This window comes from Xenopus tropicalis, chromosome 8 (genome assembly GCF_000004195.4).
Source record: "Xenopus tropicalis strain Nigerian chromosome 8, UCB_Xtro_10.0, whole genome shotgun sequence".
In the NCBI taxonomy this organism is placed as follows: Eukaryota; Metazoa; Chordata; class Amphibia; order Anura; family Pipidae; genus Xenopus; species Xenopus tropicalis.
Window position 1 is genome coordinate 6967221 of NC_030684.2, and position 18321 is coordinate 6985541.

Here is an 18321-nt window from a genome sequence, read left to right on the forward strand (position 1 = left end):
CTGTAGGTGGGACAGATATGGGCAGTGGGTACTTCCCAGAGACTAGGGGCAGATGGGCATCTGTAGGTGGGACAGATATGGGCAGGGGGTACTTCCCAGAGACTAGGGGCAGATGGGCATCTGTAGGTGGGTCAGATATGGGCAGGGGGTACTTCCCAGAGACTAGGGGCAGATGGGCATCTGTAGGTGGGACAGATATGGGCAGTGGGTACTTCCCAGAGACTAGGGGCAGATGGGCATCTGTAGGTGGGACAGATATGGGCAGTGGGTACTTCCCAGAGACTAGGGGCAGATGGGCATCTGTAGGTGGGACAGATATGGGCAGGGGGTACTTCCCAGAGACTAGGGGCAGATGGGCATCTGTAGGTGGGTCAGGTATGGGCAGTGGGTACTTCCCAGAGACTAGGGGCAGATGGGCATCTGTAGGTGGGTCAGATATGGGCAGGGGTACTTCCCAGAGACTAGGGGCAGATGGGCATCTGTAGGTGGACAGATATGGGCAGTGGGTACTTCCCAGAGACTAGGGGCAGATGGGCATCTGTAGGTGGGACAGATATGGGCAGGGGGTACTTCCCAGAGACTAGGGGCAGATGGGCATCTGTAGGTGGGACAGATATGGGCAGTGGGTACTTCCCAGAGACAGATAGGCACCCCCCCCCCCGCCCATCCACTTCCTAAACTTACATTTATTTTATTCTAAATTCTTATTTTGAACATATTAATAAAAAAAGAAACCTTCGGGACAAATATCCCATGTTTCTATGGCAACTACCAATTAAATTAAAAAGAAAAAAACTCTCGAGCCGGGAAAAAAGTGGCGTCGCCCAGACTGATGTAACGGCATCGGGAATAAAGGGGAGATTGTAACTGAGTCTCAGCAAAATTTCTTTTATTTTACCCAAGGGGAACAAAGCCTCTGGGCTTAATAACATTAATGTCTGAGCAAAAACGATGAAGGCTGCAGATACTGTATCACTTAACACACACAGCAGTCCTGCCCTGCTTTATGGCTGAGATTCTAGCTATCTGTATAACAGAGCATTCTGTCACAGTGGCACAGATCCTATCTGATCCCCCCATTGTAAGCAGCAGTCCTGCCCTGCTTTATGGCTGAGATTCTAGCTATCTGTATAACAGAGCATTCTGTCACAGTGGCCACAGATCCTATCCCCCCCATTGTAAGCAGCAGTCCTGCCCTGCTTATGGCTGAGATTCTAGCTATCTGTATAACAGAGCATTCTGTCACAGTGGCACAGATCCTATCTGATCCCCCCATTGTAAGCAGCAGTCCTGCCCTGCTTTTATGGCTGAGATTCTAGCTATCTGTATAACAGAGCATTCTGTCACAGTGGCACAGATCCTATCTGATCCCCCCCATTGTAAGCAGCAGTCCTGCCCTGCTTTATGGCTGAGATTCTAGCTATCTGTATAACAGAGCATTCTGTCACAGTGGCACAGATCCTATCTGATCCCCCATTGTTAAGCAGCAGTCCTGCCCTGCTTTATGGCTGAGATTCTAGCTATCTGTATAACAGAGCATTCTGTCACAGTGGCACAGATCCTATCTGATCCCCCCATTGTAAGCAGCAGTCCTGCCCTGCTTTATGGCTGAGATTCTAGCTATCTGTATAACAGAGCATTCTGTCACAGTGGCACAGATCCTATCTGATCCCCCCATTGTAAGCAGCAGTCCTGCCTGCTTTATGGCTGAGATTCTAGCTATCTGTATAACAGAGCATTCTGTCACAGTGGCACAGATCCTATCTGATCCCCCCCATTGTAAGCAGCAGTCCTGCCCTGCTTTATGGCTGAGATTCTAGCTATCTGTATAACAGAGCATTCTGTCACAGTGACACAGATCCTATCTGATCCCCCCCCATTGTAAGCAGCAGTCCTCCCCTGCTTTATGGCTGAGATTCTAGCTATCTGTATAACAGAGCATTCTGTCACAGTGCACAGATCCTATCTGATCCCCCCATTGTAAGCAGCAGTCCTGCCCTGCTTTATGGCTGAGATTCTAGCTATCTGTATAACAGAGCATTCTGTCACAGTGACACAGATCCTATCTGATCCCCCCCATTGTAAGCAGCAGTCCTGCCCTGCTTTATGGCTGAGATTCTAGCTATCTGTATAACAGAGCATTCTGTCACAGTGGCACAGATCCTATCTGATCCCCCCCCATTGTAAGCAGCAGTCCTGCCCTGCTTTATGGCTGAGATTCTAGCTATCTGTATAACAGAGCATTCTGTCACAGTGGCACAGATCCTATCTGATCCCCCCCCCATTGTAAGCAGCAGTCCTGCCCTGCTTTATGGCTGAGATTCTAGCTATCTGTATAACAGAGCATTCTGTCACAGTGGCACAGATCCTATCTGATCCCCCCATTGTAAGCAGCAGTCCTGCCCTGCTTTATGGCTGAGATTCTAGCTATCTGTATAACAGAGCATTCTGTCACAGTGGCACAGATGCTGATTACGGATTGGTTCATTCCTACTCTTCACCCCGTTAGTCTTTCATAGTAGAATCCTGGCACACAGTGCCCTCTGTGCCAGCCAATGGCTTCCAGCAATTTTCTATCCCATTGACGCTGCACAAAGCATAAATAAAGTTCTATCCTGCCTGTAGCCGACGCCAGGGGCATCATTCAGTGTAAAATTAACCCCATGCGTCCAATGAAAATGACTGTATCCGTACGTCCGGCCCCCTGCGTCGTCCCCTCTAATCAGATCACTTATCTAAGTACCGACCTCCGACACATGCCCTTTGATTGGTCCCTTCCCCCCGCCGGTGTCTGTCTGCCGCCATAACCAATTAATGTCCTATTACTGAGCGATTATTATGGGATGGGAGGGAGATTACCGGGACGCTGAGAAGTTTGCTCATAGCCTGTACAGAGAGATACCATAAAACTATGGCACATAGGGATTCCCCTGTACTAAGCACAATTCAGCAGGAACAGCCCCCTAAGTTTGCTCATAGCCTGTACAGAGAGATACCATAAAACTATGGCACATAGGGATTCCCCTGTACTAAGCACAATTCAGCAGGAACAGCCCCCTAAGTTTGCTCATAGCCTGTACAGAGAGATACCATAAAACTATGGCACATAGGGATTCCCCTGTACTAAGCACAATTCAGCAGGAACAGCCCCCTATGTTTGCTCATAGCCTGTACAGAGAGATACCATAAAACTATGGCACATAGGGATTCCCCTGTACTAAGCACAATTCAGCAGGAACAGCCCCCTAAGTTTGCTCATAGCCTGTACAGAGAGATACCATAAAACTATGGCACATAGGGATTCCCCTGTACTAAGCACAATTCAGCAGGAACAGCCCCCTAAGTTTGCTCATAGCCTGTACAGAGAGATACCATAAAACTATGGCACATAGGGATTCCCCTGTACTAAGCACAATTCAGCAGGAACAGCCCCCTAAGTTTGCCCATAGCCTGTACAGAGAGATACCATAACACTATGGCAGCATAGGGATTCCCCTGTACTAAGCACAATTCAGCAGGAACAGCCCCCTATGTTTGCTCATAGCCTGTACAGAGAGATACCATAAAACTATGGCAGCATAGGGATTCCCCTGTACTAAGCACAATTCAGCAGGAACAGCCCCATGTGCCCATATATGTTGATGCCAGGGGAACAGAAGAACCAGCCAGAGAAATCGCTGGAGCGCCGGCCCCATAGCAACCGCACGTAGGTGACAGGCTTTATCAGCCGCCCAGAATGAACAAGATTAATGATGAAATAATAACATTCTAATGAAGCGGCGCTAATTCCAGGGAGGGCACGCTTCAGATCGCCATGGAGATAAGAGTGCTGCGAGGGTACAGACCTCCCCTTCTGCACGGGCGGGACTGGCATCCCTTTAATTAAGCAGGGGACGAAGGGTTAAATGCCTCTTAGTACAGAGGGAATACACTTAAGCCATTTTGCCACCATAATAAATAATGCATTTTTTCACTGTCAGTTATGAAGTCTGTTTGATCTGACAGATATTCCCTGCAGTATCTTAAAGGTACAGGCCATCAAATTATTTGTATTTATACATATGGGAGGGAGGTGCCATAGTGTTTCCCTTAGACAGTACAGTATGGGGGTACAGCTTATTGTGTGCCCAGAACATTCCCTCTCTGTATATTTGTATTTATACATATGGGTAGGGGGTGCCATAGTGTTTCCCTTAGACAGTACAGTATGGGGGTACAGCTTATTGTGTGCCCAGAACATTCCCTCTCTGTATATTGTATTTATACATATGGGTAGGGGGTGCCATAGTGTTTCCCTTAGACAGTACAGTATGGGGGGTACAGCTTATTGTGTGCCCAGAACATTCCTTCTCTGTATATTTGTATTTATACATATGGGTAGGGGGTGCCATAGTGTTTCCCTTAGACAGTACAGTATGAGGGTACAGCTTATTGTGTGCCCAGAACATTCCTTCTCTGTATATTTTGTATTTATACATATGGGAGGGAGGTGCCATAGTGTTTCCCTTAGACAGTACCAGTATGGGGGTACAGCTTATTGTGTGCCCAGAACATTCCTTCTCTGTATATTTGTATTTATACATATGGGTAGGGGGTGCCATAGTGTTTCCCTTAGACAGTACAGTATGGGGTACAGCTTATTGTGTGCCCAGAACATTCCTTCTCTGTATATTTGTATTTATACATATGGGTAGGGGGTGCCATAGTGTTTCCCTTAGACAGTACAGTATGGGGGTACAGCTTATTGTGTGCCCAGAACATTCCTTCTCTGTATATTTGTATTTATACATATGGGTAGGAGGTGCCATAGTGTTTCCCTTAGACAGTACAGTATGGGGGTACAGCTTATTGTGTGCCCAGAACATTCCTTCTCTGTATATTTGTATTTATACATATGGGTAGGGGGTGCCATAGTGTTTCCCTTAGACAGTACAGTATGGGGGTACAGCTTATTGTGTGCTCAGAACATTCCTTCTCTGTATATTTGTATTTATACATATGGGAGGGAGGTGCCATAGTGTTTCCCTTAGACAGTACAGTATGGGGGTACAGCTTATTGTGTGCCCAGAACATTCCCTCTCTGTATATTTGTATTTATACATATGGGAGGGAGGTGCCATAGTGTTTCCCTTAGACAGTACAGTATGGGGGTACAGCTTATTGTGTGCCCAGAACATTCCCTCTCTGTATATTTGTATTTATACATATGGGTAGGAGGTGCCATAGTGTTTCCCTTAGACAGTACAGTATGGGGGTACAGCTTATTGTGTGCCCAGAACATTCCTTCTCTGTATATTTGTATTTATACAAATGGGAGGGAGGTGCCATAGTGTTTCCCTTAGACACTGCGCCCCGTTAGTGCCAGACAGTGATGGGGATGCCGGTGCCGGCGCCGCTCTGTTCTAATTAAGGTACCATGTGCCTGTCAGATGGAGGTTACTGTTAACGATGCGCTGATAACGAAGTATTGACCCGCTGTCCGATGGGACTAATTTATGTATTGAAGTCTGTTAGGCGGATTCCTGCCCGAGCCGCTGCTGCCCAGACTGAGAGGGGAGGTGGGAAGGATTGGCTAAATAGCGGCAGATACTCAGTACTGTTATACAGAGCGGCAGGTACTCAGTACTGTTATACAGAGGGGCAGGTACTCAGTACTGTTATACAGAGCGGCAGGTACTCAGTACTGTTATACAGAGCGGCAGGTACTCAGTACTGTTATACAGAGCGGCAGGTACTCAGTACTGTTATACAGAGCGGCAGGTACTCAGTACTGTTATACAGAGCGGCAGGTACTCAGTACTATTATACAGAGGGGCAGGTACTCAGTACTGTTATACAGAGGGGCAGGTACTCAGTACTGTTATACAGAGGGGCAGGTACTCAGTACTGTTATACAGAGGGGCAGGTACTCAGTACTGTTATACAAGGGCAGGTACTCAGGACTGTTATCAGAGGGCAGGTACTCAGGACTGTTATACAGAGGGGCAGGTACTCAGTACTGTTATACAGAGCGGCAGGTACTCAGTACTGTTATACAGAGCGGCAGGTACTCAGTACTGTTATACAGAGCGGCAGGTACTCAGTACTGTTATACAGAGCGGCAGGTACTCAGTACTGTTATACAGAGGGCAGGTACTCAGTACTGTTATACAGAGGGGCAGGTACTCAGTACTGTTATACAGAGGGGCAGGTACTCAGTACTGTTATACAGAGGGGCAGGTACTCAGTACTGTTATACAGAGGGGCAGGTACTCAGTACTGTTATACAGAGGGGCAGGTACTCAGTACTGTTATACAGAGGGGCAGGTACTCAGTACTGTTATACAGAGGGGCAGGTACTCCAGTACTGTTATACAGAGCGGCAGGTACTCAGTACTGTTATACAGAGGGGCAGGTACTCAGTACTGTTATACAGAGGGGCAGGTACTCAGTACTGTTATACAGAGGGGCAGGTACTCAGTACTGTTTATACAGAGGGGCAGGTACTCAGTACTGTTATACAGAGGGGCAGGTACTCAGTACTGTTATACAGAGGGGCAGGTACTCAGTACTGTTATACAGAGGGGCAGGTACTCAGTACTGTTATACAGAGGGGCAGGTACTCAGTACTGTTATACAGAGGGGCAGGTACTCAGTACTGTTATACAGAGCGGCAGGTACTCAGTACTGTTATACAGAGGGGCAGGTACTCAGTACTGTTATACAGAGGGGCAGGTACTCAGTACTGTTATACAGAGCGGCAGGTACTCAGTACTGTTATACCAGAGGGGCAGGTACTCAGTACTGTTATACAGAGGGGCAGGTACTCAGTACTGTTATTACAGAGCGCAGGTACTCAGGACTGTTATACAGAGGGGCAGGTACTCAGTACTGTTATACAGCGGCAGGTACTCAGTACTGTTATACAGAGCGGCAGGTACTCAGTACTGTTATACAGAGCGGCAGGTACTCAGTACTGTTATACAGAGCGGCAGGTACTCAGTACTGTTATACAGAGCGGCAGGTACTCAGTACTGTTATACAGAGGGCAGGTACTCAGTACTGTTATACAGAGCGCAGGTACTCAGTACTGTTTATACAGAGCGGCAGGTACTCAGTACTGTTATACAGAGGGGCAGGTACTCAGTACTGTTATACAGAGCGGCAGGTACTCAGCTACTGTTATTACAGAGCGGCAGGGGACTCAGTACTGTTATTACAGAGCGGCAGGTACTCAGTACTGTTATACAGAGCGGCAGGTACTCAGTAACTGTTATACAGAGGGGCAGGTACTCAGTACGTTATACAGAGGGCAGTACTCAGTACTGTTATACAGAGCGGCAGGTACTCAGTACTGTTATACAGAGCGGCAGGTACTCAGTACTGTTATACAGAGCGGCAGGTACTCAGTACTGTTATACAGAGGGGCAGGTACTCAGTACTGTTATACAGAGGGGCAGGTACTCAGTACTATTATACAGAGCGGCAGGTACTCAGTACTGTTATACAGCCCAACATAAAGATCCCAACCTCACCCCCAGTTACATACACCACATTGTATATTTATAGTAGCAGCAGTGTCAGTTTATACCGACGGGATATGACTGCCCCTAGAGGCCTTGCTCGTTATTGCAGGATATAAAAGACCCAGCACTAAGTGCCCCAATGCAGCAACATCCTGGTTATATTCACAAAATCAAGGAGACGACCTATAGATTTCCATAATTCTTTAAAATACAACTCCCAGCATCCTTTGTTCAACTCGGTTTTGGTTTTGTAGTTGTGCAATAGCTACAGGGGCATTTGTTCTGTAGTGAATGGGGACACCTAGTGGTTGGTTTGTGTAACTAACTCCTCCCATCCTTTCCCTCCCCAGTGTGACCAGTACAAGAAAGGGATCATCTCTGGCTCCGCCTGCAAGGACTTGTGTGATGAGCGCACCTTGGTCTTCCAGCAATGTCTCTCCTCATCCCCCACCCAGCAGGTAGGTGCCCTGTCTCAGGTACAACTGGGGTATAAAACCCACAGGCTGCAGGGCTAAGGGGCAATTAGCCATGCAGCACCCATCCCAATGAGTTAGTAATTAGCCATGCAGCACCCATCCCAATGAGTTAGTAATTAGCCATGCAGCACCCATCCCAATGAGTTAGTAATTAGCCATGCAGCACCCATCCCAATGAGTTAGTAATTAGCCACGCAGCACCCATCCCAATGAGTTAGTAATTAGCCACGCAGCACCCATCCCAATGAGTTAGTAATTAGCCATGCAGCACCCATCCCAATGAGTTAGTAATTAGCCACGCAGCACCCATCCCAATGAGTTAGTAATTAGCCATGCAGCACCCATCCCAATGAGTTAGTAATTAGCCATGCAGCACCCATCCCAATGAGTTAGTAATTAGCCACGCAGCACCCATCCCAATGAGTTAGTAATTAGCCATGCAGCACCCATCCCAATGAGTTAGTAATAGCCATGCAGCACCCATCCCAATGAGTTAGTAATTAGCCACGCAGCACCCATCCCAATGAGTTAGTAATTAGCCACGCAGCACCCATCCCAATGAGTTAGTAATTAGCCATGCAGCACCCATCCCAATGAGTTAGTAATTAGCCACGCAGCACCCATCCCAATGAGTTAGTAATGAGCCATGCAGCACCCATCCCAATGAGTTAGTAATTAGCCACGCAGCACCCATCCCAATGAGTTAGTAATTAGCCATGCAGCACCCATCCCAATGAGTTAGTAATGAGCCATGCAGCACCCATCCCAATGAGTTAGTAATTAGCCATGCAGCACCCATCCCAATGAGTTAGTAATTAGCCATGCAGCACCCATCCCAATGAGTTAGTAATTAGCCATGCAGCACCCATCCCAATGAGTCAGTAATTAGCCATGCAGCACCCATCCCAATGAGTCAGTAATTAGCCACGCAGCACCCATGCTCAATGAGTCAGTAATTAGCCACGCAGCACCCATCCCAATGAGTTAGTAATTAGCCATGCAGCACCCATCCCAATGAGTCAGTAATTAGCCACGCAGCACCCATCTCAATGAGTCAGTAATTAGCCACGCAGCACCCATCCCAATGAGTTAGTAATTAGCCATGCAGCACCCATCCTTAACCCTTACAATCCCAATAAGTTAGTAATTAGCCATGCAGCACCCATCCCAATGAGTTAGTAATTAGCCACGCAGCACCCATCCCAATGAGTTAGTAATTAGCCACGCAGCACCCATCCCAATGAGTTAGTAATTAGCCATGCAGCACCCATCCCAATGAGTTAGTGCCATGCAGCACCCATCCCAATGAGTTAGTGCCATGCAGCACCCATCCATGGAGTTAGTGCCATGCAGCACCCATCCCAATGAGTCAGTAATTAGCCACGCAGCACCCATCCCAATGAGTTAGTATTAGCCATGCAGCACCCGCATCCCAATGAGTTAGTAATTAGCCATGCAGCACCCATCCCAATGAGTTAGTGCCATGCAGCACCCATCCCAATGAGTTAGTGCATGCAGCACCCATCCCAATGAGTTAGTGCCATGCAGCACCCATCCCAATGAGTCAGTAATTAGCCACGCAGCACCCATCCCAATGAGTTAGTAATTAGCCATGCAGCACCCATCCCAATGAGTTAGTAATTAGCCACGCAGCACCCATCCCAATGAGTTAGTAATTAGCCATGCAGCACCTTCCCAAATGAGTTAGTAATTAGCCCACGCAGCACATCCCAATGAGTTAGTAATTAGCCATGCAGCACCCATCCCAATGAGTTAGTAATTAGCCACGCAGCACCCATCCCAATGAGTTAGTAATTAGCCATGCAGCACCCATCCACAATGAGTCAGTAATTAGCCATGCAGCACCCATCCCAATGAGTCAGTAATTAGCCACGCAAGCACCCATCCCAATGAGTCGGTAATTAGTCCACGCAGCACCCATCCCAATGAGTTAGTAATTAGCCACGCAGCACCCTCCCAATGAGTTAGTAATTAGCCATGCAGCACCCTTGCCCAATGAGTTAGTAATTAGCCATGCAGCACCCATCCCAATGAGTCAGTAATTAGCCATGCAGCACCCATCCCAATGAGTTAGTAATTAGCCATGCAGCACCATCCCAATGAGTTAGTAATGAGCCATGCAGCACCCATCCCAATGAGTTAGTAATTAGCCACGCAGCACCCATCCCAATGAGTTAGTAATTAGCCACGCAGCACCCATCCCAATGAGTTAGTAATTAGCCATGCAGCACCCATCCCAATGAGTTAGTAATTAGCCACGCAGCACCCATCCCAATGAGTTAGTAATGAGCCATGCAGCACCCATCCCAATGAGTTAGTAATTAGCCATGCAGCACCCATCCCATGAAGTTAGTAATTAGCCATGCAGCACCCATCCCAATGAGTTAGTAATTAGCCATGCAGCACCCATCCCAATGAGTCAGTAATTAGCCATGCAGCACCCATCCCAATGAGTCAGTAATTAGCCACGCAGCACCCATCCCAATGAGTCAGTAATTAGCCACGCAGCACCCATCCCAATGAGTTAGTAATTAGCCATGCAGCACCCATCCCAATGAGTTAGTAATTAGCCATGCAGCACCCATCCCAATGAGTTAGTAATTAGCCACGCAGCACCCATCCCAATGAGTTAGTAATTAGCCATGCAGCACCCATCCCAATGAGTTAGTAATTAGCCATGCAGCACCCATCCTTAACCCTTCACATCCTCAATGAGTTAGTAATTAGCCATGCAGCACCCATCCCAATGAGTTAGTAATTAGCCATGCAGCACCCATCCTTAACCCTTACAATCCCAATGAGTTAGTAATTAGCCATGCAGCACCCATCCCAATGAGTTAGTAATTAGCCACGCAGCACCCATCCCAATGAGTTAGTAATTAGCCACGCAGCACCCATCCCAATGAGTTAGTAATTAGCCATGCAGCACCCATCCCAATGAGTTAGTAATTAGCCATGCAGCACCCATCCCAATGAGTTAGTGCCATGCAGCACCCATCCCAATGAGTTAGTGCCATGCAGCACCCATCAACTGAGTTAGTGCCATGCAGCACCCATCCCAATGAGTCAGTAATTAGCCACGCAGCACCCATCCCAATGAGTTAGTAATTAGCCATGCAGCACCATCCCAATGAGTTAGTAATTAGCCACGCAGCCCCAATCCAATGAGTTAGTAATTAGCCATGCAGCACCTATCCCAATGAGTTAGTAATTAGCCACGCAGCACCCATCCCAATGAGTTAGTAATTAGCCATGCAGCACCCATCCCAATGAGTTAGTAATTAGCCATGCAGCACCCATCCCAATGAGTTAGTAATTAGCCATGCAGTCACCCATCCAATGAGTCAGTAATTAGCCATGCAGCACCCATCCAATGAGTCAGTAATTAGCCACGCAGCACCCATCCCAATGAGTCGGTAATTAGCCACGCAGGCACCCATCCCAATGAGTTAGTAATTAGCCATGCAGCACCCATCCTTAACCCTTACAATCCCAATGAGTTAGTAATTAGCCATGCAGCACCCATCCCCAATGAGTTAGTAATTAGCCACGCAGCACCCATCCCAATGAGTTAGTAATTAGCCATGCAGCACCTCCCAATGAGTTAGTAATTAGCCACGCAGCACCCATCCAATGAGTTAGTAATTAGCCATCGCAGCACCCATCCCAATGAGTTAGTAATTAGCCATGCAGCACCATCCCAATGAGTTAGTGCCATGCAGCACCCATCCCAATGAGTTAGTGCCATGCAGGCCCCATGGCGCAATGAGTTAGTGCCATGCAGCACCCATCCCAATGAGTCAGTAATTAGCCACGCAGCACCCATCCCAATGAGTTAGTAATTAGCCATGCAGCACCCATCCCAATGAGTTAGTAATTAGCCATGCAGCACCCATCCCAATGAGTTAGTAATTAGCCACGCAGCACCCATCCAATGAGTTAGTAATTAGCCATGCAGCACGCCATCCCAATGAGTTAGTAATTAGCCATGCAGCACCCATCCCCCTTACAATCCCAATGAGTTAGTAATTAGCCATGCAGCACCATCCCTGAGTTAGTAATTAGCCATGCAGCACCCATCCTTAACCCTTACAATCCCAATGAGTTAGTAATTAGCCATGCAGCACCCATCCCAATGAGTTAGTAATTAGCCACGCAGCACCCATCCAATGAGTTAGTAATTAGCCACGCAGCCACCATCCCAATGAGTTAGTAATTAGCCATGCAGCACCCATCCCAATGAGTTAGTAATTAGCCATGCAGCACCCATCCCAATGAGTTAGTGCCATGCAGCACCCATCCCAAATGAGTTAGTGCCATGCAGCACCATCCCAATGAGTTAGTGCCATGCAGCACCCATCCCAATGAGTCAGTAATTAGCCACGCAGCACCCATCCAATGAGTTAGTAATTAGCCATGCAGCACCATCCAATGAGTTAGTAATTAGCCATGCAGCACCCATCCAATGAGTTAGTAATTAGCCATGCAGCACCTATCCCAATGAGTTAGTAATTAGCCACGCAGCACCCATCCCAATGAGTTAGTAATTAGCCATGCAGCACCTATCCCAATGAGTTAGTAATTAGCCATGCAGCACCTATCCCAATGAGTTAGTAATTAGCCACGCAGCACCCATCCCAATGAGTTAGTAATTAGCCATGCAGCACCCATCCCAATGAGTTAGTAATTAGCCATGCAGCACCCATCCAATGAGTCAGTAATTAGCCATGCAGCACCCATCCAATGAGTCAGTAATTAGCCACGCAGCACCCATCCCAATGAGTCGGTAATTAGCCACGCAGCACCCATCCCAATGAGTTAGTAATTAGCCATGCAGCAGTCCATCCTACCCGTTACAATCCCAATGAGTTAGTAATTAGCCATGCAGCACCCATCCCAATGAGTTTAGTAATTAGCCACGCAGCACCCATCCCAATGAGTTAGTAATTAGCCATGCAGCACCCATCCAATGAGTTAGTAATTAGCCACGCAGCACCCATCCCAATGAGTTAGTAATTAGCCACGCAGCACCCATCCCAATGAGTTAGTAATTAGCCCAGCAGCACCCATCCCAATGAGTTAGTGCCATGCAGCACCCATCCAATGAGTTAGTGCCATGCAGCACCCATCCCAATGAGTTAGTGCCATGCAGCACCCATCCCAATGAGTCAGTAATTAGCCACGCAGCACCCATCCCAATGAGTTAGTAATTAGCCATGCAGCACCCATCCCAATGAGTTAGTAATTAGCCACGCAGCACCCATCCCAATGAGTCAGTAATTAGCCACGCAGCACCCATCCCAATGAGTTAGTAATTAGCCATGCAGCACCCATCCATGAGTTAGTAATTAGCCACGCAGCACCATCCCCATCCCAATGAGTTAGTAATTAGCCATGCAGCACCCATCCCAATGAGTTAGTAATTAGCCACGCAGCACCCATCCCAATTGAGTTAGTAATTAGCCATGCAGCACCCATCCCAATGAGTTTTAGTAATTAGCCACGCAGCACCCATCCAATGAGTTAGTAATTAGCCATGCAGCACCCATCCAATGAGTTAGTAATTAGCCCGCAGCACCCATCCCAATGAGTTAGTAATTAGCCACGCAGCACCCATCCCAATGAGTTAGTTAATGAGCCTGCAGCACCCATCCAATGAGTTAGTAATTAGCCATGCAGCACCATCCCAATGAGTAGTAATTAGCCATGCAGCACCCTATCCCAATGAGTTAGTAATTTAGCCATGCAGCACCCATCCCAATGAGTCAGTAATTAGCCATGCAGCACCTATCCCAATGAGTTAGTAATTAGCCATGCAGCACCCATCCCAATGAGTCAGTAATTAGCCATGGCAGCACCCATCCCAATGAGTTAGTAATTAGCCATGCAGCACCCATGCCCAATGAGTTAGTAATTAGCCACGCAGCACCCATCCCAATGAGTTAGTAATTAGCCATGCAGCACCCATCCCAATGAGTTAGTAATTAGCCATGCAGCACCCATCCCAATGAGTTTTAGTAATTAGCCATGCAGCACCCATCCCAATGAGTTAGTAATTAGCCATGCAGCACCCATTCCCAATGAGTTAGTAATTAGCCACGCAGCACGCATCCCAATGAGTCAGTAATTAGCCACGCAGCACCCATCCCAATGAGTTAGTAATTAGCCATGCAGCACCCATCCCAATGAGTTAGTAATTAGCCATGGCAGCCACCCATCCTTAACCCTTACAATCCCAATGAGTTAGTAATTAGCCATGCAGCACCCATCCCAATGAGTTAGTGCCATGCAGCACCCATCCCAATGAGTTAGTGCCATGCAGCACCCATCCCAATGAGTTAGTGCCATGCAGCACCTATCCCAATGAGTTAGTGCCATGCAGCACCCATCCCAATGAGTCAGTAATTAGCCACGCAGCACCCATCCCAATGAGTTAGTAATTAGCCATGCAGCACCCATCCCAATGAGTTAGTAATTAGCCATGCAGCACCCATCCCAATGAGTTAGTAATTAGCCACGCAGCACCCATCCCAACTGAGTTAGTAATTAGCCATGCAGCACCTATCCAATGAGTTAGTAATTAGCCACGCAGCACCCATCCCAATGAGTTAGTAATTAGCCATGCAGCACCCATCCCAATGAGTTAGTAATTAGCCAGAGCAAAGCACCATCCCAATGAGTTAGTAATTAGCCACGCAGCACCCATCCCAATGAGTTAGTAATGAGCCTCGCAGCACCCATCCCAATGAGTTAGTAATTAGCCATGCAGCACCCATCCCAATGAGTTAGTAATTAGCCATGCAGCCACCATCCCAATGAGTTTAGTAATTAGCCACGCACAACCATCCCAATGAGCAGTAATTAGCCATGCAGCACCCATCCCAATGAGTTAGTAATTAGCCATGCAGCACCCATCCCAATGAGTTAGTAATTAGCCATGCAGCACCCATCCCAATGAGTTAGTAATTAGCCATGCAGCACCCATCCCAATGAGTTAGTAATTAGCCATGCAGCACCCATCCCAATGAGTTAGTAATTAGCCACGCAGCACCCATCCCAATGAGTTAGTAATTAGCCACGCAGCACCCATCCCAATGAGTTAGTAATTAGCCACGCAGCACCCATCCAATGAGTTAAGTAATTAGCCATGCAGCACCCATTCCAATGAGTTAGTAATTAGCCATGCAGCACCCATCCCAATGAGTTAGTAATTAGCCATGCAGCACCCATCCCAATGAGTCAGTAATTAGCCACGCAGCACCCATCTCAATGAGTTAGTAATTAGCCACGCAGCACCCATCCCAATGAGTTAGTAATGAGCACATGCAGCACCATCCCAATGAGTTAGTAATTAGCCATGCAGCACCCATCCCAATGAGTCAGTAATTAGCCACGCAGCACCCATCCCATGAGTTAGTAATTAGCCACGCAGCACCCATCCCAATGAGTTAGTAATGAGCCATGCAGCACCCATCCCATGAGTTAGTAATTAGCCATGCAGCACCCATCCCAATGAGTTAGTAATTAGCCACGCAGCACCCATCCAATGAGTTAGTAATGAGCCATGCACCATCCCAATGAGTTAGTAATAGCCACGCAGCACCCATCCCAATGAGTTAGTAATTAGCCACGCAGCCACCATCCCAATGAGTTAGTAATTAGCCATGCAGCACCGCATCCCAATGAGTTAGTAATTAGCCATGCAGCACCCATCCCAATGAGTTAGTAATGAGCCTCGCAGCACCATCCCAATGAGTTAGTAATTAGCCACGCAGCACCCATCCAATGAGTTAGTAATTAGCCATGCTAGGCACCATCCCAATGAGTTAGTAATTAGCCACGCAGCACCCATCCCAATGAGTTAGTAATTAGCCATGCAGCACCCATCCCAATGAGTTAGTAATTAGCCATGCAGCACCCATCCCAATGAGTTAGTAATTAGCCCACGCAGCACCCATCCCAATGAGTTAGTAATTAGCCACGCAGCACCCATCCCAATGAGTCGGTAATTAGCCACGCACACCCATCCCAATGAGTTAGTAATTAGCCACGCAGCACCCATCCCAATGAGTTAGTAATTAGCCATGCAGCACCCATCCAATGAGTTAGTAATTAGCCACGCAGCACCCATCCCAATGAGTTAGTAATTAGCCATGCAGCACCCATCCCAATGAGTTAGTAATTAGCCATGCAGCACCCATCCAATGAGTTAGTAATTAGCCCACGCAGCACCCATCCCAATGAGTTAGTAATTAGCCACGCAGCACCATCCCAATGAGTCGGTAATTAGCCACGCAGCACCCATCCCAATGAGTTAGTAATTAGCATGCAGCACCCATCCCAATGAGTTAGTAATTAGCCACGCAGCACCCATCCAAATGAGTCAGTTACAATTAGCCATGCAGCACCCATCCAATGAGTCAGTAATTAGCCATGCAGCACCCATCCCAATGAGTAGTAATTAGCCATGCAGCCCCATCCCAATGAGTTAGTAGTTAGCCACCAGACCCATCCCAATGATGTTAAGCTAATTTAGCCATGCAGCACCCATCCCAATGAGTTAGTAATTAGCCCATGCAGCACCCATCCAATGAGTTAGTAATTAGCCACGCAGCACCCATCCCAATGAGTTAGTAATTAGCCATGCAGCACCCATCCCAATGAGTTAGTAATTAGCCACGCAGCACCCATCCAATGAGTTAGTAATTAGCCACGCAGCACCCATCCAATGAGTTAGTAATTAGCACGCAGCACCCATCCCAATGAGTTAGTAATTAGCCATGCAGCACCCCATCCCAATGAGTTAGTTAATTAGCCATGCAGCACCCATCCCAATGAGTCAGTAATTAGCCACGCAGCAACCCATCCCAATGAGTTAGTAATTAGCCATGCAGCACCCATCCCAATGAGTTAGTAATTAGCCATGCAGCACCCATCCCAATGAGTTAGTAATTAGCCATGCAGCACCCATCCCAATGAGTCAGTAATTAGCCACGCAGCACCCATCCCAATGAGTTAGTAACACGTTTAGGATATTGGGGCTGTTTCCCCTTCACCTTTGACTTGTGATGCCCCGTGGGTGTTATTTAAAGGGACCTGACACAGTTACATTTGCCCCTCCCCTGCAGGTTTACAGCGGCAGATGGCGGGACAGGGAAGTCATTATCAAATGCGGCGTGGAGGAGACTCTGAAAGCGGACAGCAACCCGGACAGCCCCCCCCGCAGGGAACTGGTTCTGTTCGACAAGCCCACCCGCGGGACCTCCATGGATGAATTCAAGGAGATGCTGGGAAATTTCCTAAAGGTGAGTCCCGTCTGGGGGGGGGGGGCAATGAGGGCCGTTTCTAGATGGGTTTATTCTTAGCAACGTTTCAGTTGGTCTTTATTATTCATTTTGTTTGGTTAAAATGCTGTCTAGATATCATGGGGGGGTCAGTGTCCCCCAGAAACCAATAGATTAAGTCCAGTGTCGGACTAGGCCGGTGGGGGACCAGTAAAAAACCCAGTGGGTCCCGTGGCCCCCACCGACCCAGGTCCGCACTCCTTGGTAGTCCCTCCCCCCCTTCATTGTGGCAACAAGGTGTCGGAGTAGGACCTCACAACTGCGGTGGGGGGCCCCTAGGCACCCCAGCCGGGCCCTCTGTTGGGCCCTGTGCCCCCCAGTCTGAACCTGGATGGGGGGGGAGTTGAGTTTGAGGTCCTGTGACAGAGGGGGTTGGGCTTGCTTCAGTGTGGGTGGGGTTTTGGAGGATTGCGGGCATGATCTGCACGTAATTGGTCAATTTGGGGGGTGTGGCCATGCAGGGAATTTAATTAGGCACTTTTTTTGGTTTAATTGGCCCAAGTAGGTGTTAGATTAATAACTGGGGTCCCCTGTGGAGGTGGGGTGGCCACCCGTCTGGTTTTGCCAATGTGGAAAACTGGGCAGGACTCTTTAAGATTAATGTCATAGCCCCGCCCCTGCAATGTTATAGTCCCGCCCATGTGATATTATAGTCCCGCCCATGTGATGTGATGCCCCGCCCTCCTGCCCTGAGCTAGCCGCTACAAAAGGTGCCAGCCCTATGTGTAAAGCTAAATGGTTTAATCACATGGTGTTTAAGACTCCGCCTCTGTGATCTGACTACAGCTCCCAGCATCCCTTGCTAACATGACAGAGAATGCTGGGATTTAGCGCCTCGTTAGCGACGGGATCTGAATATTAGACTCGGCACCGGCGGGAGAACTTACATATATTTATGGATTTTATAGGAGAGGGATAGGAACTGGGAGATAAAGGGCAAGTAATACTCCGACTGAAATAAATGTTCCTCTCCGG

General features: G+C 47.9%; 1 protein-coding gene across 1 annotated transcript in view; it reads left to right on the forward strand.

Annotated features, from left to right (window-relative positions):
• dipk1b (divergent protein kinase domain 1B) overlaps positions 1 to 18321 on the forward strand; it is a 61320-nt gene that overhangs the window by 39471 nt on the left and 3528 nt on the right. The window contains 2 exon segments of the mRNA NM_001097225.1: positions 7856 to 7963; positions 17131 to 17307. Coding sequence (NP_001090694.1) covers positions 7856 to 7963; positions 17131 to 17307 — 285 coding nt within the window.